At 45.9% G+C, this 22,696-nt stretch overlaps 2 protein-coding genes across 18 annotated transcripts in view; one reads left to right on the top strand and one right to left on the bottom strand.

Moving 5' to 3' along the window:
- SLC8A3 (solute carrier family 8 member A3) overlaps window positions 1-7,944 on the top strand; it is a 119,033-nt gene extending 111,089 nt beyond the window's left edge. For 8 of the 11 annotated variants that reach the window (XR_014946624.1, XM_085548950.1, XM_085548949.1 and 5 more), the window contains 4 exons: window positions 2,249-2,373; window positions 2,902-3,001; window positions 3,969-4,244; window positions 4,402-7,944. Coding sequence is in view for 7 of the 11 variants with exons in the window: in XM_085548950.1 (XP_085405076.1) it covers window positions 2,249-2,373; window positions 2,902-3,001; window positions 3,969-4,244; window positions 4,402-4,778 (878 nt within the window). In the remaining 4 variants the exon portion in view is untranslated. Of the gene's footprint in view, window positions 1-2,248; window positions 2,374-2,901; window positions 3,002-3,968; window positions 4,245-4,401 lie in introns of those variants that run through there. The other 3 variants (XR_014946623.1, XR_014946622.1, XR_014946626.1) reach the window with 1 other exon arrangement.
- A 4,274-nt stretch (window positions 7,945-12,218) lies between these two features.
- SMOC1 (SPARC related modular calcium binding 1) overlaps window positions 12,219-22,696 on the bottom strand; it is a 153,944-nt gene continuing 143,466 nt past the window's right edge. For 3 of the 7 annotated variants that reach the window (XM_085548960.1, XM_015864716.3, XM_015864713.3), the window contains exons 11-13: window positions 22,102-22,349; window positions 17,202-17,252; window positions 12,219-15,617 (exon numbers count right to left, since the gene is read on the bottom strand). In XM_085548960.1, coding sequence (XP_085405086.1) covers window positions 15,601-15,617; window positions 17,202-17,252; window positions 22,102-22,349 — 316 coding nt within the window. In that variant the 3' untranslated portion in view covers window positions 12,219-15,600. The remainder of the gene's footprint in view (window positions 15,618-17,201; window positions 17,253-22,101; window positions 22,350-22,696) is intronic. The other 4 variants (XM_085548957.1, XM_015864715.3, XM_085548959.1 and 1 more) reach the window with 2 other exon arrangements.

Raw genomic sequence — 22,696 nt, forward strand, 5'->3', positions numbered from 1 at the left:
AAAGAATGGTCAGGCACTGGAGCGGGCTGCCCAGGGAGGTGGTGGAGTCACACACCCTGTAGGTGTTTGACGAACATTTTGATGTGCTGTGTACGTGGCTTAGTGGGAAATACTGGTGACAGGGGGACAGTCGGACTGGATGATCTTGAAGCTTTTTTCAACCTTGGTGATTCTACGATGCAGGAATAGCCTCCTTTTTGCAGCTTCCTCTGTGAACACTTCTGTGAGGTACCCTATCAGACATGCTGCCTATGAGTTGACGCCTACTTGCAGCTCATATCTGAGGGGTTCAGCATAGGAGTGGTATTCAACCACCTGCCTGCAGTGGACACCCTTGACTTGGCTTCTTGGGTGACCGTTGTTTCTTCTCAGTGCCCCAGTTCACTGTATTCACTGCAGAGGTGCTGAGTGGGGGCAGCTGGACCTCCCTTACTCAGGTATTAGGACATGCTGTCTGCAGGCTGCAGCTCTCCAGATCTGGCCAACACCTGGCAAGGCCTCGGGCATGAAGGTGCCACTTCTGCCGACACTTGCAGGACTGCACATCTCACAGCCACCTGCCAGCAGCCGGAGGTCCTGCCAGAGGTCCTGAGCACAGAGCTCTATGCAGCCCTGGACTGGCCCACTCCTCAGAGTGCTGCTGCAGCTCTTGCAGCGCCCTGCCTGGCACAGGCACATCAAACAGCATGAGCAAGAAGGCAGGGACTGAGATAAGTCTGTGTTGGATGCTACTCCTCACAGGGAGGAGAGCATGTTCTGTGGTGTGTGCACTTAGGGACCTGTCTGAAGATGGCTGAGATTTGCATGAGGCTCTGTTGTCAAAAGCTTTAGTCAAGTCAGTTAAAGCAGGGACTGAGATGCTTGCGTTTGTTTTCTTTTTAGCACTAATCTTGCAGTTGTTAAGTTGGGGAAATGTGGTCCAAGACTCCCAAGTTTCCAGGCAGCTCTGATTCCAGACACTTGCTTTTTTTATCTGCTGCATGACAGCAACTGGTGGGCAAGAGCCTGGTGCTGCCAGCTGCAGCCCATGGCTGTTCTGATGGTGTTACTTCCCAGGGAAGGTTGTAGTGAGCCAGATTGTCACCGAGTCTTGGCTGTGCAGCCCTGCTGGGATGGCTAGCTGTTGTGCTTCATCCTCAGCTCCCTGCTGTGGGCACACACCAGCACCATCTGCCATGCTGGGCCCCCACAGAGCTGGGGGTACTTCCTTCTGTGAGCTTTTAATTGTGGAGGGGGGTGGGGGTGAACCACACACATAGGAAAGCAACTGATGTGTAAGCAACTGAACCCTTGATGTTAGATACAGCTTGTCATCCTCATATACTTCTGGGTAGAGGCAGGGGCTGGATTTTCTAGGTCTCTGTCTTGGACAAATAGATTAAGGTTTCACGAACTCCTTGCCCGTGTGAATATAAGTAGCTTGAATCTTGCTTCCAAATGCAGCATACAACAGAAGGTTTTTCCAGGTATCTCTTCTGTGGCCACTTGGCCTTTGCTTGCCAGCATCCTCCATCCCTCCACCACCCTGCATCATTCCAGCTGCTCTGCTCTTCTGTCTCTGTCAGTAAGTGTAAACTTCTGGGAATTCCCAAATCCACAGGACATGTGTTGGAGCTAGGCAGTGATGGTTTTGATGTACTTCATTGATTTCAAGTGATGGATGTAGTTGTTTGTGCTTCTGTGATGGTCTATAGGAATATCACTCAAGGTAGGAGTTCTCATATGTCTTATAAACCTTGCACTCTCACAAGGCTTACAGTCTCTGCAGTCAGTCTACCAGAGCTGATGAAGAGAAGGCAGAGTTTACAATTGGACTCCACTGGAAGTTTATTGCTTCTGCGCGATTTTGGTGAGGAGTAAGAGATCTGCTGGAGTCCACATGGGATTAGTCACATCTGAGGCATTGCCTGGCGTGTCTGTAAACACAACAGGAAGCCTTTGTAATACCTGACCCACTACTTGCCAGAATAGGATGCTGTTCCTTTGTGGTACCTCTCCTGGTTCTGCTGAGCTCACACAACTCAGCATATCTCATCCAAGAGCACCAATGCAGGATGAAGAAATTGATTTTTTTTTAAAGGATAACTGTGCTTTATATGCTCTCTGTGACCAACAGATAGGCAGAAATCTTGGTCCTAAATAAATTCCCATGGCCCAGCACCCTACCCCTGCCCCAGGTTTCTGTGTTACTGCAGGGAGCTGCGAGGCAGCTGCTGCCTGCAGCTCAGTGTTGGTTTTGCTTTTGCAGAAGTAGCCGAGAGGAAGCTGACAGTTGAAGAAGAAGAAGCCAAGAGGATTGCAGAGATGGGCAAACCAATACTTGGCGAACACCCCAAACTAGAAGTCATCATTGAGGAGTCCTATGAGTTCAAGGTCAGTTGTTGTCTCAGGGGTCCTCTGGGAGGCGGAAGCTGTGTGGCAGTGAAGAGCTGCCATGGAAAGCAGGGCTGAGGAGGCAGGGGGTGGCTGCATGTACAGGGGGAGGGCTGCCAGAAGAGGAAAAAGAGTGTGTGATACAACAGGGGGTAGGAGAAGCCTGAAGAAATGCAAATGCAAAGAGATGTAGCTGCTGGTAGGCAGAGGTGAAGAGAGGAAGATGGGGAGTCCTGCTTGAAGCAGATGCCAGCGTGCAAGAAGAGTCAGGAGCAAATTGTTCCTGCAAGGAAGGATTGACAGAAAGAAAGAGCTGGGCTTTGTTTTGAGTAAGGAGTGGCAAAGAAGCAGACTGTGGTGAATTACAGTTCGTGCTGTACTGAGCTGATAGTTATGAGTGGGTTCAGCATGGAGGTCCTGATAGGAGCATCTGTGGCACCTCCACAGTTTGGGAAGAGGCAGAAGGGAAGATTAGCTTTGCCTAATAGCAAAGGGTCTAATTGCTGTGCATCTCTATTCCCACAACAGAGCACTGTGGACAAACTCATTAAGAAGACAAACCTAGCTTTGGTTGTAGGGACACATTCCTGGAGGGACCAGTTTTTGGAGGCCATCACCGTCAGCGCAGGTGAGGGGGAGGGCAACCCCTGGGCACGTACAACCAGGGATGAGATGTGTCTGGGCTTATGAGGCAGATTCTGCCTGGTCAGACTTGCTCAGCTATTGAGTATATATATGGTGGTCTCTCACCAGTGGCCAGAAGGGCTTTTTCTGAAGTGCAAAGAGAGATGCAGGATATTCAGTTTTCTTCTTTCTAGCGACTAACAGTAATGACCTCACTGGAAACAGTACCTCCATCTTTGGAGCAGTGTTTTCTCCCAGGCTGCATCCTTTCTTCTTCCCTCTCTCTCCTTCCCTTGCTATCTGCCCTGTGTTCCCAACCTGCTTTCTCCAGTTTATTTTCATCGTCTTATATTCACACCCAGACCAACAGTGCCTCCAATCTCTGAGTTAGCCTCCCCCTCCAAGAGGTCACACAGCTGCTGCTACTTATGCCCTCACACAGGTGTGGCACTTCTTGCTGGGAACATACTGTCCATCAGCCCATAATTTGGAGCAGATGGACCAAGAGAGCCCTCTAGTTTCCCTCATTGGCACTCGTTTCTATAACTTTCTGCTGTGTGATTTCATGGTGTCTCTTAGCAGTGATTTCCACAGGTTAACTAGGTACTCCATGATGGCCTGTGGGTGAGGATGAGAAGAGGACAGCCCCTGAGGGTATTGCTCACTGTCCCGCAGCCACACAGGGTAGATGTGTGGTCCTGAAGTGTCCTAGGAGTCCCTCCATCTCTCTGAGCCCCCCCACTGCCACTATGGGCTCCAGCAGCTGTTAAGTCCCACCAGCTGCTTCCCCTGGTGGTGGCTGGCACCAACATGGTACACCTCCATGCTGCTTTGTGTGGGGAGGGAGCAGCTTGGGGAGTGGGGTAGCCCCCAGTCTTGCACCCACTGGCCAGGCTGGAGAAGTGCAGCAGAGGGTGGGTGGCCATGAAGATGCTCAATCATATGGACCTCTTCTTCCACATTGTTTGCAGCGGGTGATGAAGACGAGGATGAGTCTGGTGAAGAGCGCCTGCCATCCTGTTTCGACTACGTGATGCATTTCCTGACCGTCTTCTGGAAGGTGCTGTTTGCCTGCGTGCCCCCCACCGAGTACTGCAATGGCTGGGCCTGCTTCGTTGTCTCCATCCTCATCATTGGCATGCTCACAGCTGTCATAGGTGACCTCGCCTCCCACTTCGGCTGCACCATCGGCCTCAAGGATTCGGTGACCGCTGTTGTGTTTGTAGCCTTCGGCACCTCTGTACCAGGTGGGGAATCTGCAGGAAGGGTTTGGGGGTGGTCTAGAGGAGACTGGGGTCCATATCCTAGCCTGTCTGGTAGCACAACTGAGCTTCCCTCATACCCCAGCATGAAGGGTTGCCCATTTCTCCTGTTGGACCCTGATGATCCCTCCTTCCCCCGCAGACACGTTTGCCAGCAAAGCTGCAGCCATCCAGGATGTGTATGCCGATGCCTCCATCAGCAACGTCACAGGCAGCAACGCCGTCAACGTCTTCCTGGGCATTGGGCTGGCATGGTCGGTGGCGGCAATCTACTGGGCATCGCAGGGGCAGGAGTTCCAAGTGTCAGCCGGCACCCTGGCCTTCTCTGTCACCCTCTTCACCATCTTCGCCTTCATCTGCATCAGTGTTCTCCTCTACCGCCGGCGGCCCCACCTTGGGGGAGAGCTGGGCGGTCCCCGGGGTTGCAAACTGGCCACAACATTGCTCTTTGTCAGCCTGTGGCTGCTGTACATCCTCTTTGCCACCCTGGAGGCCTATTGCTACATCAAGGGGTTTTAGGCGGCGAAGAGACGATGCCGCCAAGGGAGGGACCCCCTCCTCCATTACCTCACCAGACACCGGCCCTAGTTGCACGGATTCAGCAGGAGGGACGGCTGTCAGCCCACAGCCCTGATGGCTGGGTGCCGGGATGGGCAGATCCATCACGGGATGAAAAAGAAATCCACGAAAACCACCCCAAAAATGATGCAAGAGCAAAGAAAGCAACAATGGCAAGCATTTAAATGAACAAAATGAAGTGAACCCAGCCGCTGACCCCAGTCTATGTGACTAAGAAGTCTCAGCCATCTCCCAAGGCCACCTCTCCCACAGGTTTGTTTCCTCTTCTCTGGAGCACCCCTCCACTCCAAGGAGATGCTGTCTTGTTTTTACTCTTTAGGAACTGCAGAAGTCTGATAGGAAATTTATTATTATTTTTTCTTTTGCCTATTGCTTTTTAGTTTGGGGGGGAAAGAGGGCAGCACATGGCTTGATTTTAGTTTATTTTATTTTTATTATTTTCAATTTATTATTATTATTTTTTTTACTACTTAGACAGAAAAATGTTAAAAGTTTAAAATCTAAAGCTTCAAGCTGCCGTCAGTGCTGGAATGGAAGGTGTACTTTTTGAAGCCACAACAGACTCTGACACTGTCAAAGAACTTTTTCTCTCTCACAAGTTTCCTCCCCCGCCTCCATCCATTTCTTTCTTTTTTAAGAGCATCACAGGACTGATATATTTTTAATACAAACACACACACACACACACACACACACACACATACACACATACACACACACACACACCAGTTCAGTGACGAAGGCTGAAGCATGTAGCATCTCAATCACCTGCCTGGGCTAAGACAAAAAAAAAAAAAAAACAGGAGGAAAAAGAAAACCCAACCAACCCTCTAATATAATATGTATCATGTATATTTTGACTATGGTATTTCTCTTTGTATAATTAACTTTGAGCTTGTGTTACTGCAGGAAGAGAAAATGATGCTAATGGGCGAGAGGTAGCAAAATGAACAGCCAAGGGGCCTGGGAGGTGGTGTGGGCTGCCCAAGATGGCAGTGGTGGCATAGCCCTGTCCTGTAGGTCGCACTGGATGTGGGAATGAATCCCACTGAGTAACACGCTGCTCTGGTCTACCAAAGTGAGCAGAAAGGCTCTGCATGTCCTCTTTCAGCAGTGGCCTTTCAGGTTGAGGTTAGGTTTAAATATGCAGGTTGGTGAAGAGGAGGTGGGGGGGTCTCTGTCCCACTCATCACGCCCCCTCATGCTCCATGGAAAGGGCCGGGCTTCAAAGTGCCACCCACCTGCAGTCCTGTGCCAACCCCAGCACATCCCAGGAGAGCAGGCAGGCAGACAGGCACACCCTTTTCATCTGAAGTGCATTTCTTTTTCAGGAAACAAAACAAAAACAAAGCAGGAGTATGTCATGAATTACATCAACGTCTGCAAACCGAAATGTTGGGTTGGTAATAAAATGAAATAAAACTTATACCTATATCTATATAAACAGTTCTATCTATAAACACATTTCTTAACTGAGAGACCTGGAAGATGTTGTTAAAAACTTTGCTTTTTTAGAAGTGTTTCCAAGAGGAAGATAATTTCTTTTATCAAGAAACAGGTGCTGTACAGGGCAATCCGTGACTCCGTTAGCATCACCCAAACCCAGGCAGTCAGCACAGCATGGGCATGAGGGGCTGTCAGCATACTGGAGTGCTTCCTGCTGCCCCAGGACAGGGAGACAGTGGCTGCAGGTGAGGGCAAAGCAGCAGGAGTCAGGCTGTCGTGGATGGAACATGCGTATCATTATAGCAGGTAAAGAGATGAGTGTCACAGTGGTCCTTAAAACACAGATGAAATATTTATTTTCTTACAAAAGGTTTATTGCGTATCTTGCTGTATAAGTGTGTGTAAGCATGAGGCAGAGAAGAAGGATCCATTCTTGTAGGAGCTTTGCAGGTGGAGTGCTCTTCGTGGAAGCCAAAAGGAAGACAGTCTGCTGCCTCTCCTCCTCCCTCTGCAGTGGCTACGTGTGTTGGTCTCTCTGGTCTCTGGCCATCACCCACTGAGCAGCTCCTGCCTGCATTGGGTACCACCTCTGCTGCCACCCAGGCTGGGACCCCAAAGCACAGATGTGCAACATGGAAGGAAAGATGAAAGAAGCCCCCCAGATGATCTCTGTATGTGTGTGTAGGGGTGTTTAAGGTGCAAGGGGATTCTGTTATCATCGCAGTTTTTAATTTGGACGTGTCAAGTCTGTTGAGTTCTCGTTTTAACCATATCAGTTCACCCATTCCTGGCTAAAACCTGGACATGAGGAGCTGCAGTGCTGTTATTCTGTTGCTTGTGCTGTATCGGTCATGTGCTTTTCATCTGCAGCTTTCTTAGGCTCACTCTGTGGGAGGGGGTGCAGGGGGACGAGCATCTGTGACTGCCAGTTAGTTGCATGGTGACTTTGGTGCCCTCTATGCACTGCGGAGATCTGTGCCAAGCTGAAAACTTCAGTGGAGTGTTTCTTTTATTTTTCCTTTTTTACTTCATTAAAAAATATGCAAGCTTAAAAAAAAAAAAAAAAAAAAAAGTAAACGTGGTGCCTTGGGGATTTGTTTTTGCTGAGGCTTTTATGTTTTAGTTTTGGTTTGTGTGCTTGCATCTGGGCAGGTGTCTGGACACCATCACTCACTCTACCTGCTTCACTCCCCACCAGCGTCTGGCTTTGCTGGGAGGATCCAGCAGCAGCTCTACCTTTGATGCTTTGCAGAGGGGAAACTTTTGTTGCTCAGTTTTCCTTGTTGCTGCAGAGAAGGCAAAGCCTTTAGCTTCAGTGACTGGGTTTGGGGTGGAGGGTGCTGGAGCTGCCTGCACACCCGGCTCGCTGCCATCACTGCACTGAGGCAGGCCAGCACCCAAAGGATTAGGTCTGGAACCGAAGGATGCTACCCCAGAGAAAGCTGGGCCGAATGAGAGGAGACTGCAGGCATTGGGAATCAGCTACAATACACAGTTAAGAACTGAGTGGCTATTAGAGCTGTTGAGCAAAACCAGGGAGGAGAGCATTTGCAGCTCTTAGCTCAGAGTTTCTTACCTTTTTGGTAGTTACTGTTGTGTTAGTGTCATCAGAACTTTTCTGGACAAGCACAAATTAAAGACAAAAATATTCTGCAATTTACGTTTGCTCTGATCTCACAGCTCATTTATAAGCCACTTGTCCCTGGTATCAGAGGACTCCTCCACTCTTCATCTCAAAGCAGCAACAATGCCTCATCCCACAAGGAGAAGCCACCACCAAACTGCATGTGCCACCACCACGGGCTTCAGTTGCCTTGGCCCACTGCTGTGGTAGGATGATGCCAACTCACATGCCTTCCCCAGCAGAGCACTTTGCTCTGGGAAGGCATCTTGAAGGCTGCTGTAGTACCTCAGCATCAGTGAGATAAAGTGTATAATAATAAAGGTTGAAAAAAACCACTAAAGTCATCAAGTCCAACCATTGACCCATCCCCACTATGCCCACTAACCACATCCCTCAGTGCCACATGTACACATTTCTTGTAACACGTCCAGGGACAGTGACTCCACCACCTCCCTGGACAGACCATCCTCAGTCACCTTTTGAATGTGTGGTGTCACACAGCTGCAGGTGACCCTCATATCATTCACCCAGCATTGCTTTGGGGGTGGGCATGGTGAAATTTCCGGGTTAATTCAGTTGGGGAATTGTCATGGCCATGACCTTGGTGTAAGAACAAGCCCACACAAAAGGGAGCAGCAGTTGCTCATCCCTGGCCACAAACTGAAAAGCACTGTCACCAAGAATAACCTCTGGACTATTGGATGGAAAAAAATGTTTTTAATGACTGTTGTCATAATGTGTGTGTGCCAGAGGCAGCCTGCTTGTTAATAGTGGTGTTATTTGTGACTTACCTTCATAGGGGGGTGGGGACAACGAAGGTCCTCTGAGTATTTAAGTGAGCTATTTACAATATAATACCTAGATAATTAAAACCATGAGTAAATGACTCACCCATATTCACGCCCTGAGGAGTTTTACCCAAAACACACACCCCTCTGCCTTCCCTTCCCCCAGGAGGCCCTACTTTGCCTCAAGAGGTGGCTGGATTGTGTTAGTTTTCCTCAGGAAAACCAAGACATGCCTCCAAGAAATCATGGCTTGAGCTTAGAGGTGGAGCCTGCAGCTATGACATGATGCTGATGAGCTCATCACCTATATCTGAGGATGCACCAATGTCCCATGGTACTATTGTAAATGCCACTTACATGGTGAGCTGAGGGGTAGTTGTAGCTAAAGGAAAACTCATGACTTACCCAATTCATCATTGCTGGGGGTGCACTCAGAGACTGGCCCAGTTTAAAGAATGCAATGAAAAATAACACAGGCCTAGAAAGTTAAATTTAGTATGACATTTAGGTGAATTAAAGAACTAAACCCTTCAAGCAAGACTGTATTCTTTTAGGGTCTAAGTTTTGAAGTTATAAATAAATTCTTGGGATGATCTCTCTGCTGTCTCAGAAAATAGGCTTGCATTACAGGAACACCAGTTGTGTTTTGTGAAAATGACATGCATACAACTTGGGTGCACAGAAAAGATGTAGGAAAAGATCTCAACATTAAAGCTGGAAAGGGGCCTTCAGGTCTCAAGGACACCTCAGCAGGGCATGCTGTAGAGACCACCCCATGGTTGTTCAGTAAGCTTTTAAAAATGTAGCAGAAGTGGACATTGCATACTCCTTTGCTGAAACTCATCCTGTTGATTTGGATGGTTTCTCCAATTTATCAAGCATCCTGGATCTACCCTTTGTAAGTGCGTGCTCATTGCCCCATGCAGCTGGATGCCACCAGGATATTGTATAGCAAAGTAGATTGCTAAAGCTCCTGATGAAAATACTGAATAGACCTGGACCCTGGACAGACACTCAAAAGACTTCCCCGGGAAGCTCTCTGACATTGACACTGAGCTCAGTGTATTGTGAGTCTACATTGCATTTCCTCAGCTCGCCTATGAGAATGTCTTCTGGGACAGTGCCAGAAGCCTTACCAAAGTCAAGATATATCACGTCTAATACTGACCCCAAAGCGATGAGGCCAGTTATCCCTGTCAAAGAATGGAATCAAATTGGCTTGATATGATTTGTCCTCAGCAAAACATCAACAAACCCATTCCAGCCATTTTCCACAAACTTGCACATCTATCTAAGTGATTAGGGAATGACTGTTCAGCACCTCACTCTTAGAAGCTTTCACATAGAGACACCATTGAAATATCAGGCCTGTTAGTTTGTTTTAGTTCATCATCTCTAGTTAGGTGACCTTGTCTTGCCATCCTTAAGTCCTCTGGAAGCTCACATTTTTTACAATGCTCCACAACCCAGCCCACGTGAGTAGGAAAAACTTGGGCCAGTGCTCTGAATTTTCCACAGTGAGCTTCACCTGGTCCTGCTGACATTCTCCTCAATGATCCAAGAACAACTTACCTTGCTCTTTCTCCTCATCAGTTGGGGGCTGGTGCAGCATTATGTTCTTTTCTCCTTAATAAAATTAATTCTGCTAAGAATAGGGTCACAATTAACTTTGTTAAAGTGAATAAAACAAGCTTTAAAGATTTTTTCTTTAAGTGACTGTTTCACATCACCTTCTACGCTATAACATAATTTACCTTCTCCCTCCACCTCTTTTAGATCACGTGTTAGTTAAAGGTATTTTTAGGCTTCAGCCTTTCTGATCTTACACCTGCCTTCTCATGCCATGCCTGTATTCAAAGCCTTCAGTAAACGCTCTTGTTTCAGGTTCTGTGTTTGTTCTTTTCAAGTTTCAGGATGCTGAAGCTCTTCACAGGTGAAGGCCCTTTACTGGTCTCTATGTTCCCTCAATTTCCTGTACAGCACAATAGTTTCTTATTACGACTTTGACCCCAGCCCTTACATCAGTTATCAAATCTCTTTTATCCTTTTAGACAGATATTCAGAGATCCTGCCCCCACCAGCTTCCTGAAATCATTGATATTTGCTATTCTTTCTTTTTGAAGTTGAAGTACTTTAACTCATTTTACACAGGGCTGGTATTCAACTGCATTTCAAGCAGAAAAAGTCTGCAGCAAACACCTGACCACTTGAAAAAATCATAACAGCTCATGAGATGCAATAGTTTGCATTCACATTAGGCTGCAGGTGACCAGATCCAACCTTAGCTACCTCCATGCAGCTGTATCTGTCACAAATGCCAGCTCACAGCTAGAACATCCAAGTCAATTCAGAAATAGCTGCATTTCTTCAGCCAAATATTGTGTCAGCTCTTTTCTGGTGTCGACAAGTCAGAAAGGATCACTTGAGTACTCCTAGCCAAAATCATGTGATAGCAGTGGCACTGCACGCAACGCAAAGCCAGAGTGCTACTCTATAATGGGACACTGGACATTCAGTCACTGCAGTTTCTGCTGCCCAAAGCACAACACTGAGATGCTACAGAACTCATTTCGGCAAACCAAAGATGAAGGTCACACACAGTGCTGAGTCCTTCATCCACATATCAACAATTCATGCATCCTCACAGCAAAGTACGCAGTGAGGCTGTGGTCTGTCTGCCTGGGCTGAGAGCCACAGACCTTCAATCCAGACCCAGCAAGCTGAAAGAACAACACAACATGGATTAAACATTCTTGGTTTCATGGGAGGTGGGGATTTAGGTTTGCATTGCGGCACACAGCACAGAGCTGGTGGTAGTGTCAGAACAAGAGCTAGACACCTCCTGGTGCGCACAGGCAAGGCACTTCTAAAAAGTAAAAACAGCCATTAAAATTTCTTAGTGGACCAGCCCACAGATAGAGAATAGCAAAAAACATCATTACCTGTGGCCCAGTCAGCTGCAGGCTTTCTAGCAAACGCTCCTTAGAAAATACTTGCTTGTTGTAGTCCAAGTTACTGAGGCGCTGTTTTTGAAAACCCAGACGCTTTCCAAGCCAAGGAGCACCCCTTCTGCAGATTAACTTGCATCTGAGGACAACAGCTTTAAGAGTTCCTCCTCATACAAAGTCTCCAACATGAGAACAGGTTAGGAGATGCGAGGCACAATGGCTGTCTTCTGTCTCTGGTTTAGGAGAGGATGCTTTGAGATCACTATTTGCTGTGGTTGCCACCTTCGGAGATCACCTCTGCTCTGTCACTGAATCTTCAGGGTCTTTTGAAGCAGACAGGGCAGATTCTGTCATTAAACCCCAGAGGACAGTACTCTGGTGCATGTTTTAATTCATCCTGGAGGCTTACACACAAGAGAGAAGCATCCTCAAATCTAATCAAAGACTGAGAACTGACTCCGGGAGAAGGAAAGTCTCCTTTCCTCTCTTTTGGCAATACGTAAGTAAAAGAACATCATCTGAAAGAAAGATGAGCTCCAAAAATCAATATTTGACAAGAAACAACCATAAGACATTAGAGCAAAAGTTATCTATTTTATTACAAAACTAAAATCAAACAGATGCCTTTCAGTCTAACAAACAATGCCAGAAATGTGCTGGGGCAGGTTCAGTTCAATACATACTTAGGCCATGGACAGCAGTGCCTTCATAGGAGTGAATCCCACCATAATGCAGCTCCCTCCAAGACACCATGTCCTTGGAGGATCAGCAAAAAAGGATATGGTTTTGCTTCAGGCAGGAAGAACAGATGATTTGCACTGTAGAGCCCTGGTTCTCCTCTGTCACAAGTGTTTTCAGCTGTCATTTAAAGTGGAACTGGAGAGACCCAGGAGGACTTATAGGACGAGGAGAAATAGCCAGGGTCTGTTTCCAAGTACAACTGTGACATACCCTCTGCCCCAGCTTGTGTAGGATGCTACTGATGCAAGGCAAAGCAGAACATGCTTGCCATTGCCAGATAAGGACATTTGGCCTAGCAGCTGGGTGACTGGCAAGAAAAACAACAAGGGATGAGGGGACCTGAAGCATTGCTCTGTTCTGATGAGTACAGACAGTTTGGACAACTCAGTGGATGGATTATATGAATCAGGACCAGTACAGCCTTGTGTAAGCTTTCAACACACAAATCCTGAACAAGTAATCTAACCTGTGTCCAGACTTTATGCAGTCATAGTGGTTGGGTCATGCATGTCAATGTACAGATGCTGCCATAAGCTGCTCAGAGGCCTGTGCAAATCCAAAGTTGTGATGCTGGGAGTTGGACTCCTCCCACAAAACCCTCACTCATCCATTAAATCTGCACTAATATAGCAACATGAATACCCACCAGTACCAAAGCTAACCTTGTTTGATTTCCTTGAACAACTGACTCAATTTTAATTACAAACTACAAGTGAGCACAGGCCTTTTAGACCAGAAGGATGCAAGGATGAGAAAAAGGCCTGCAGAAGGATATTAACGTGACAGGCAGCAGTGCTGGCTGGCTGGTTTACTGACATTTCCAGCATTTCCAGATGAAAAGATGCAATAATTTCTAGCAGCTCTGCTCACCCCTGCAATTCTGTGGGGCACAGCCTGCCCCAGTGGCTGGATGACAGAGCTCCTGTTGACATCCAATTGCCTGGGTTTGCTGGATGTAACTATGCAATTAAAAAAAGAAACAAAATGAAAAAGAAACACACAAGAAAACAACCAGCAGCCAGAGCTTTTACTTTCTAAGACTAGCATATAAAGACAAGGAAAAGTGTTTGTTTTTAATACAGTTGGGTTCGTTCTTTGCTCCTACGATAGGAATAACAAGAGATAGGAACATTTCTAACTATACACTAAACCAAATCATTCCAACACACACAAGATGAGTGCTGGGCATTTTAAAAAGAGAAGATGCAATTGAGAAGTTGGGAGCTTGCAGTCCAGAAAAACACATACATTGTATGTGAGGAACCATAAAGGTTCAAGCTGCAGGATTTGCTCTTGCTAAAGAGAGCTCTTCTATATGCTACGGTGGTGTAATGCACACTTTAGAGATTACCAGAGGTGTTTTCAACCATATAAAACACTTAGTCAGCTTCAGTCTACTTCTCAGGGAAGAGCTGTTATTGCTATCATATGATCATTGGAAAAACACTTGTTATTTTTTCTAATTTTCCATTTTGGCAACAAGGCATTAACTTACTGCATCAGGACAGTCCCGATGTAATGTGTCTATCATCGGGTGATGTGACATGAGGTGCCCGTGTTGCAACATTTATACCAAAGCAGCAAAGCCTTGGGGGACAAGTCCACCTTCTGCAGTAACAACACTTTTACAAGCAATTGCTGGTGTGATCTCATATCAGCGTGGCACAGTGTCATTTCTTACTACTGATTCTGGGTCCAGAAATGAATGGCAAAAGGATTGCCAAGTCTGAAATGAGAAGTTGCTCAGAATTCCTCTAGGAATGGGCAAGTGCCTCTGGAGGTTGGAAACGCACAAAGCAAAGCAAAGCACAGCGTGTCCCATCACACTCTGTCCAAACCCAGGATAGCTGCTCTGCTGACTGCTACATCTGACTGAAGTTAAGTAGGCAGCAAGTTTGGAAAAACTGCAGGTGGTTGAAACAGCTCTTGTGGCCTCCAGGAGCTCCAAGATCTTCAGTTCAAGCCTTTGCTGTTACTGAAATGTGCCCCTAGAGTACAACAGCACAGGGGATAATGATACCAGAGAATCAGGTGTAGTAGGTAACAGAAACTAGACAGGCTGTCCCTGTGCAGAAAGGGAGCCACCAAGACAAGATCAGACATTGCAGGCAATCTTTTACCAGCAAGCATGGCCCAAGCTGCAGAGATGAAACAGAGCAAAGTAAAAGCAGACTCTTGAAAACCAGCAGCATGATCGTGTCTTTCTGCACTGACAAATTTGTTCTTTGCTCTCCATCAAAGTAAGAGGCGATCTGATGCTGCTTTTAGTTGATTCCTCAGTATTTTTTTATCACTTGCATCATAAAGATGAACACTGTGTCAGAAAAGAAGATGCGTGACATCACTGCGCTGATCCTACTAGGGTCTACAGTTTGCATGCCCTTCCAATAGCATTAAATTCCCAGGACATGGAACATCTTTGCTAAGCATGTCTTCTGAGCCTGAATAGCAACGCATTTGCAATTCATTTCTAACCATTTTGCAACAGGTGCAGAAACTATTTCTACATTTCCTTAATACAACCCTTTCCTACCTCTACTCTGAGGAGCTTTGCTGTGAACAGCTCCTGAGGTGAAATCCATGCTCTCTCAGAAGTGCTGACGCCTGTGATTTGCACAGAGCTGCACAGTAATCAAGGAGGGGGTTCTCAAGAAGCATTTAGTATGTGGGGCACTGTGTGTACAGGTCATGCTGATATGCTTACTCCTTCGTGTGTGGGGATGGTAAGAGATCAGTTTGCAACTGAATGATGAATCAGGTGGCAGAAATGAATGCATTATTGTAACCCATTAAAGGCAAAATGTCCCTCTAACCCTAACAGCCTTCAAAAGCAAAGGGAGGAACAGAACAGTGACTCCAACCCCTGTACAAGACAACTGTACAATTTACATACATATTTATATACAGTATATAAAATTCTCTTTCTTTGAGTCCCAGTGAACTCAATTTTAAGTCATCAGTAGCTGTTCCAATATTAGAAAGTCATGATCCTGTTTCCCCCTGCTCTCCAAAGTATTAGATAATGGCATTGAAAAGAAATTAAAAACAAACCCAAACCAATTATTAGAAAGTGCAAACGTTCTGGGTGCCACTTCTGCTACGTTGGATGTTGCTGATGCTGCATGCTTGCTCATAAGAAGCAAGGTGTCCATCTGTCGCTGTATCTTTCCTTCCTTTGGGTCGGCTCCTGCCTTCCCTTCTGTCTTCTGCTGCTGTTACACCAAGCGGCCTACTGAAATGGGTGGGGTGGGCAAAGAAAGAGAAACAAAACAGAAGCAGGGAAAGTGGGGGAAAAAAGGCAAATTAAAAACAATATGGCTCCCAAATGAGGTAAGATACAGTATATAGATTCTGCTGCAAACATGGCCCCGTAAGGCTGAGATCTCAAGTAAGCTGTGAGGCTGAAAACAACACGGGGCTAATGAGACAGCCTTGCTGAAAAAAGTGTTGACTGAGTCACACACAGCCCTAGGGATTGATATATTTTTAAACGTAAACCACCACTTCCCTCTCCCTCCCCGCTCTTGGAAATCGGCAGGCAGGCTGAGCAAAATGCTGGTCTCTCCCTCTGCTCCTCTGCCTGTGATGGCTGATGCAGAATTGCACTTGCTGCATGGCTGCCCTGCCACCAGAGGCCCCAAAGCCAGCTGCTTCCATCCCTTAGCAGGCAAGCAGGAGGCAAACATTCAAGATCTCTCCCAACCTCTGTGACAGCAAAACACAGCAGTTTCCCTGCTTAGCTGTTCTTCAAGACCTGCCCACATCACACACTCTGAAGTCTAACAGAGCTACACTGTCCCAGGGGATGGTGCAAGAATCAGGTGGACACACACACAAAGCTTTTTTTAAGTTCCTCATCAAAGGTTCCTTAAGAATCAAAGCATTTACAGGATTAGAACAAGCGCTCGCTGAGGATTAATTAGAGGGAAAATATGGCAAAGAGAAGGCAGAAGTATGGATCTGATTTTCTAAAAGGAGGGAAGTTACTAGACAGGCCTCACTGGAACCAGTGTGAAACAACATGCCCTACAAAGTGGGGGCAAATATTATTAAATGCAAAATTACTCTGGGCTGTCATAACTGAATCTCATTACAGAGCTCTGCAAAAGGCTCTCACAGTGCTCAATGAATAACATCAGCAGACTGACCTCAGAGTCTAGATGATCTGTCCTACATGAAAGACTATGAGTGACTAGGGAAGAGCTTGAAGCCACAGCACATGATTTTAGCAACACCTCAGCTTTTGGTGGCAAACAAAACTCAATTACATGCTCAGAACTGAAGACACACCAGAAAACATCTCTGTTTCTCACAAGACAAACTGAGACACAACCAATGAAGCTGTGATGCAGCAGGTCTGAAAGGAAAGCAGCAAAAGTTTTTCCTCGCACCTGATGAAAGGGTGCAATTCACTGTCACAAAGTACAGAGGAAAGCGAGCATTAACTGAGACACAGAAGAATATTCATGGGAACTTGTCCATGAAGTAATAAAACATAAATGCAACTAATCACCTACACTGTTGCTCACCAGAAAGACGAGGAGTAAAGCAAGAAGGGTATTCTTGCTGTATCCTATTCCGATTCCTTAGCTACATGCTGTCTGCCACAGCTGAAGACGTGGTACTGGACTTTGAGCTGATGCTGTAGACCTGTATGTTATAATGCTCACACCTCTTAGGAACAACCCTGGCTTCTAGTTATTTGTGAACATATGTTGCTATTTGTGAACAAAGGAGAACAGGGAGAACAAATTTTGGGACACGTGGGTATCACAGACAAAAGAAAAAGTAACAAATATTTTGACAAGATACTCACTGAAAGGGTTAAGGCCTTGTCTTTTTCCACTGGGGAAACTGCTCAGGCTACCTGTAAAATCCAAGAACCACGTTAAATGCAATAATGTCATGGCATGACCAAGGAGCATCCCCATCATCTGCTGCCAGCAGGCAGGCTCCAAGGAGTCCCTCCTTCTCAATCTGCACATAGCAAGTCCTGCCTCTGAAAGATTCACATGCAAGAGTCAGACCTACAACCTTGATAGCGGATGCTAAACATGTGTTATTCTAGTACTTGAACATCACAAGGTCCAGAGGGTTGGTGTGGGTAAAAAGCAACTATTACAAAGTTAAGATCAAGTCTGGAAGGAAGAAAAGGAACGGAAAGATGCAAGCAGTGACACGAACTTTCCCAAAACAGTCTTTGCTATGAAGTAAAAGATCTAAACTCTCATCTGGCAGAAGGGCAGGAACAGACTGCACTGCAATGACTGTCACAAGATAAAGACACATGCACCCCACACCAGATGGAGCTAACAGCAAGCACTTTCGCCTCTACAATAAACCAGTTCCCACCACCTGCTGGGTACTGACAACATAGGGACCATAAGAGCTGAGCACTCCCAAGAGTATGTTTCAGTTCCCACTGGCTTCTAAGTAGGGATTCCAGGCGAGGGCCTCACTAGAAGGGGGACCTCCTGCTCACAGCCAGAAGAATGTTGCCAACCCCAGTTCTGGTCAGGCTGAAATCTTTGATGTGTGTGTGCAGCTGACTTAAGGTGCAAAGTAAGGTATGATTTAACTTGCACCAGTAATTCAGGCACTCACACCTAAAGAACAAAGCAAAGCTGTGTGGAAAGAAGATGAGCAGAACTGTAGCAACAAGGTGGGAGAGCAAGGAAACTGCAGGAAGACAGATGCTGCACCCTGACAAGGAAAAGAGGGAGAGAAAGGCGGCAGCTGCATTTGAAATGGATCACAGAGCAAAATATTTTAGCTTTAAAAACTGTTAATAAGAAGAACTGTATAAACACAGTAAGTGAGTGATTTCAAGGTCCCCAAATGTGAGCCTCATCTCAGCCATCTGCCCTGGCAAGATCAGAGAGACCACTGTTAGCTGATTCCTGTGCCTGCACATAAAAAGCAGGGCTCCATCGCCAAGAGGCAGATTCTTCCAGAGCTAATTGGGACTCACCGAGGGGCCTGGCAATAAAAACACAGTCCATGTAAGAATGGCCACATCCTTGGGTAGCTCTTCCCCTAGAGGGTGCTGCTCTGCCACACATAGCCCTGCTCTGTCATCACCCTTTGCCCTCAGCCTACCTGCAACTAAGGGCCTCACTGCCCAGGGTCTGCACTCACCCCCTCCAGTACTAAAGCTAAGACTAACATGCACTGCTGTGACTGAGACTGCCCGTCTTCAGAAAGATTTGGGAAACAACAGATAAGTGGATCCAAAAGGCCTTCAATGGCTGGGGTTTGTAAGGCTGGACATAACAGACCCTTCCAGCATGATGGCAGTGCTCTGTGCTTTCTGTGGGTTTATTCCCAGATGTGTTAGTGCAGGGAAGCTGACAACTGCCATAAAACTGACCATCTTTCACTCCAAAGGCAGAGAACACTATCTTCAGTCAGTTACTTTCAATATAAAAACAGGCCAGCACACATAGCTATAGAGATGACAAAAACCCCATCAGCATAAAGCTATAATGAGCATAAAGTTAAAAGGAAAGAAAGGAAGGGGTGGGGCAGATGGGTACAGTGGGTAATCTCTAGAGGTCCCTTCCAACCCCTACAATTCTGTGATTCTGTAAATAGAATATACCTGTGAAGCATTTGGGTATTGCAGGGTGACATCCCATCACTAACTGAGTTTCATAATGCAAAGTATTTACTCAGCCTCACAGGTACACTATTTTGAGTAATAATTCTAGCTACAGTATATTTGGCCAGATGTCTCCCAAAAGAAAATGCTCAAGGAAACCCCAACAGTTTTTTATAGGTAGAAGTAATTCCTCTGACTCACTGAGCATACCTATCACTTTTGATGGAGGAGAAACACACTCTCAGGAACCCTATCTCACGTCAAGACAATACAGATGTTCCAGTTGGTACCTTCAGGATTAAAGGAGACAAACTACAGCATCCCTACTGAACCGCAAAGGGGAATATCTGAGCAAAGCAAACAAAACCAAGTACTGAACCAATGGAGCTTGTTTACATCTCAATCCACATCTAATTTCAATTAAATATACTCTGAATTTCAGATCTATTAACTCAGTCACTACCTAAATGTGTTCAGCAAATAGTATCTTACTGATTCCTCATAGCCTCTCAGACTGTCATCAGTTTCCTACTGTCATCAGTTCAGAGGCCTTTCTGAGATGGCTACTCCCTGCTACCTGTTTCCACACAACTGCTTGCCTAAATAACGGAGTATCTTAACCCCCAGAAGCCTCCCAAGCACAAAGAAAATCAGTCACTTCTGCAGGTACTGATCAGAAGGGTCTCAAACGCCACTAAATTAATTCAGCCATTTTAGATTGTCCAGCATTTTTCCTTCTTTATTTGTAGCAGCACCCACAGATTGGGTGACCAAGATTAAGAATCTGCTGAGGAGGGGAGGACAGATATAACTGCATCTCAGACAGATTTGATCCTAACCTGGAAAGTGCTCAAATTCATGCTTGCCATTACGAACACTGCAGATGACTCCTCCCACATAAACCTTCCTTTTACCCATGCATGAGACACTAACACTACCAATTTGGCTATGTCCTGTCCTCCCACCAAGCAACACTATTCCATGTTTGGACTGAACTGATTGCCAAAACACACACACACACACACACACACACACAAAAAAAGCAACACACTAACAAAAATGTAGAAGCCTTTACTTCTGTTTTTCTTATCACGTCAGACTCTACAAAATGTGTATTTAAACTTCATTTTCAAAATCAGTACAGGTGTTCGATTTGCTTAGCAGGAGGCACACTCACCTGGAATGATGACCCACCTCATGCTAGTCCTTACACTGCTCGATTACAACCACAATTTGGAATATTTGAGGCAAGTTCACAAGTGATGAAGTATACCAAGTGGAAAGGATGACTTTCCTTGCCTCCCTCAAGCCCTTCCTCATCCAAATCCAAATCAGAAGAACCTTTCTAACAAGGATTTTGTTGAAACAACCATTTCCATGAATAGTTTCGGATTTATTTGACTGGCAGCTCACAACAGAAACTTCCCAACCAGTGTTTGGCTTGGACCCACAGTGACCTCAACCCAAGCAAGTGTGCAGAGACAGTGGTATAGAGTAAGAAACACAGAGAAGGAATACATGGACTCGCTGGCTGTTTTAAATAGAAGGCAGAGCACATATTATCTACTGCCTCACAAATTCATTAGTCCTTCAAGAAGGTCTACCAGAAACTTGCATACTGTATACTCCACAGTATTTTCACTTGTTTTTTCCTATATGCTCCCTGCACTGGCTCCCTCTACTGCTTGTTAGCCCTCATCATTCTCTAGCCATCCCCAGGTCCCTTCTTAAGAGTTCTTCTACATAACTTATCCATTTTACTTTGATCCTCAAGACCTACCGAGCCTTTTAGTAGGTATGTGGAGCTGTGTGACAAAACAAGGTTGGAGCTGTTTTGCACACAATCATGTCCTCATATAACGGGATAATCAGGAAAGATCAGGCTGTGTGTCAGCAGCCTGGGAATCGGGGACTCACAACATCTCCCTTGCTGCTTACTTTCCTCTTCACCTGAGCTCAAAGATTCTCATTTTCTTCTTTCTCTCCTTTTTTCTCCCCCTTCCATAAAAATTCTGAACAGTCAGTGGGCCAAGGCAGCAGATTCCAGAGAGTCTTATTCCAGGCCAAACAGCAATAAAACTCATTTGGCATATTCTTCTAGTGGGAAGGTAATAAAATTAAGGAATGGGGCTGCTATTTTGGTATGTAATTTCACAGTAAAGTACTAATGACTAAGAAAACAACTTCCACCAAGGTAGGAAAGCTTAAAACTTCTCACAGTTGACAAGTAATGCAATGGCCTTATTATGATAATCAAGATATTTGCAAAGCACCCAGAGAAAGAAGCTTCTCAACACTCAACAGTACTCATTCCTTTCTCATGCATGCAAAACCTGAAGAAAACATTAAGGAAAAGCTAGGACTGGAAAAACAAAGCTAGCCATCCTCCCCAACCGGCATGACAGTTATAACAAGAGCTGTCCACACAACCAAAACACCTGCACAGGAAATTAGTCCCTTGGAATCTCCTTGCTTACCTTCTCCTGCCAGGCAAATCTGCACATAGTCAAAGACTAACTGGGCCAATTGCTCAGTGACTAAACAGGAAGAAGAGCTATTCCTATGCCCCAATTCTCCCCCAGTCTTAAAATGCAATTTAACTCTGAAGAAGTCCAACAGTACAGTCCTGCACTTTCCTTCTGAGTTGTTCTCTCTGCGTCATCCCCCCTCCTGCATGCCGGATTTAGCGATGAAAATAAATATTGTTTCAGTTAGTCAACAGGGCCTCTGGAGAAGGACTGGGTCTGTGCTGCCTCATACATCATCCAGCCTACATGGTTGAGGCAACAGAATATTGTTAGCAGTGTATTACTCAGAGAGGTCCTGAACTGAACTGCAGTTTCTAAGGACTTTTACAGTACAAGGAGGCTTCTGGGTAAGGCTCATCTTTTTGCCCCATACTGATTTAGTTCTTAGCACAAAGGTCTGTGATAAGGACTTTAAGACAGAGCCATAAAAATAATGAACTGCAATTGCATGGCAGGATATTAATCACTCATTTTCTCATGCAAACTGTGGCATTTTTGAATCATCTCAGATAGAACCGATTTCTGAATTTAATGTAACTCTACATCAGACATTTATTCTCACAGAATGGGGAAGGAAAGCCACTTACCTCCTTCCTTGCTAACTCCCAAGCACCCCTTCAGCTCCTGGAGTGAGATAGACTTGTCCTTGTTGAGGTCACAGTAGTCAGTGAAACGTCGAGCGCATTTCTTGGGCTTGGCTTTCTTCTTCACATAACGCTTGAAAGGCTTCAGCTCTCGCTTATTGATGTCATTGCTGCTGTTGTTGTCCAACTGGCTGAAGTACCAATGTACCACTCGCTCCTCCAGTGTGTGGCTGGGGTCTGGCTCGGAGAACCTGCAATAGGGAAAGCAGAGGCCCCCAATAAAGTGGGTTCTCTTACCAACGCTGTCATGAGCATGGATGAGCCACATACTATGGCATATGTAAAGCAGGATAAATACACAAATCTTACAATCTCCTCCTTTTAGCTGAGATCTTTATTGAGAGAGAGAGGAACTATATCTGAAGATGCCACAAGTGGTGGCAAGGGATTCCGGAAGACTGATATCCTCAGTAGCTCTGTCTCTCTTCACACCAGTTGCTGAAACTCTGCCTAATCCCAGAGGACTCCCCTTTGGAGGGCAAAAAGCAGCCTCCATGGTCCTTTTGACCCTTGATTTACCAATGTGAGAGCCACGAAT

The sequence above is a fragment of the Coturnix japonica genome, chromosome 5 (assembly GCF_054131305.1).
Source record: "Coturnix japonica strain WE chromosome 5, WE-NBRP24, whole genome shotgun sequence".
NCBI classification, from domain to species: Eukaryota; Metazoa; Chordata; class Aves; order Galliformes; family Phasianidae; genus Coturnix; species Coturnix japonica.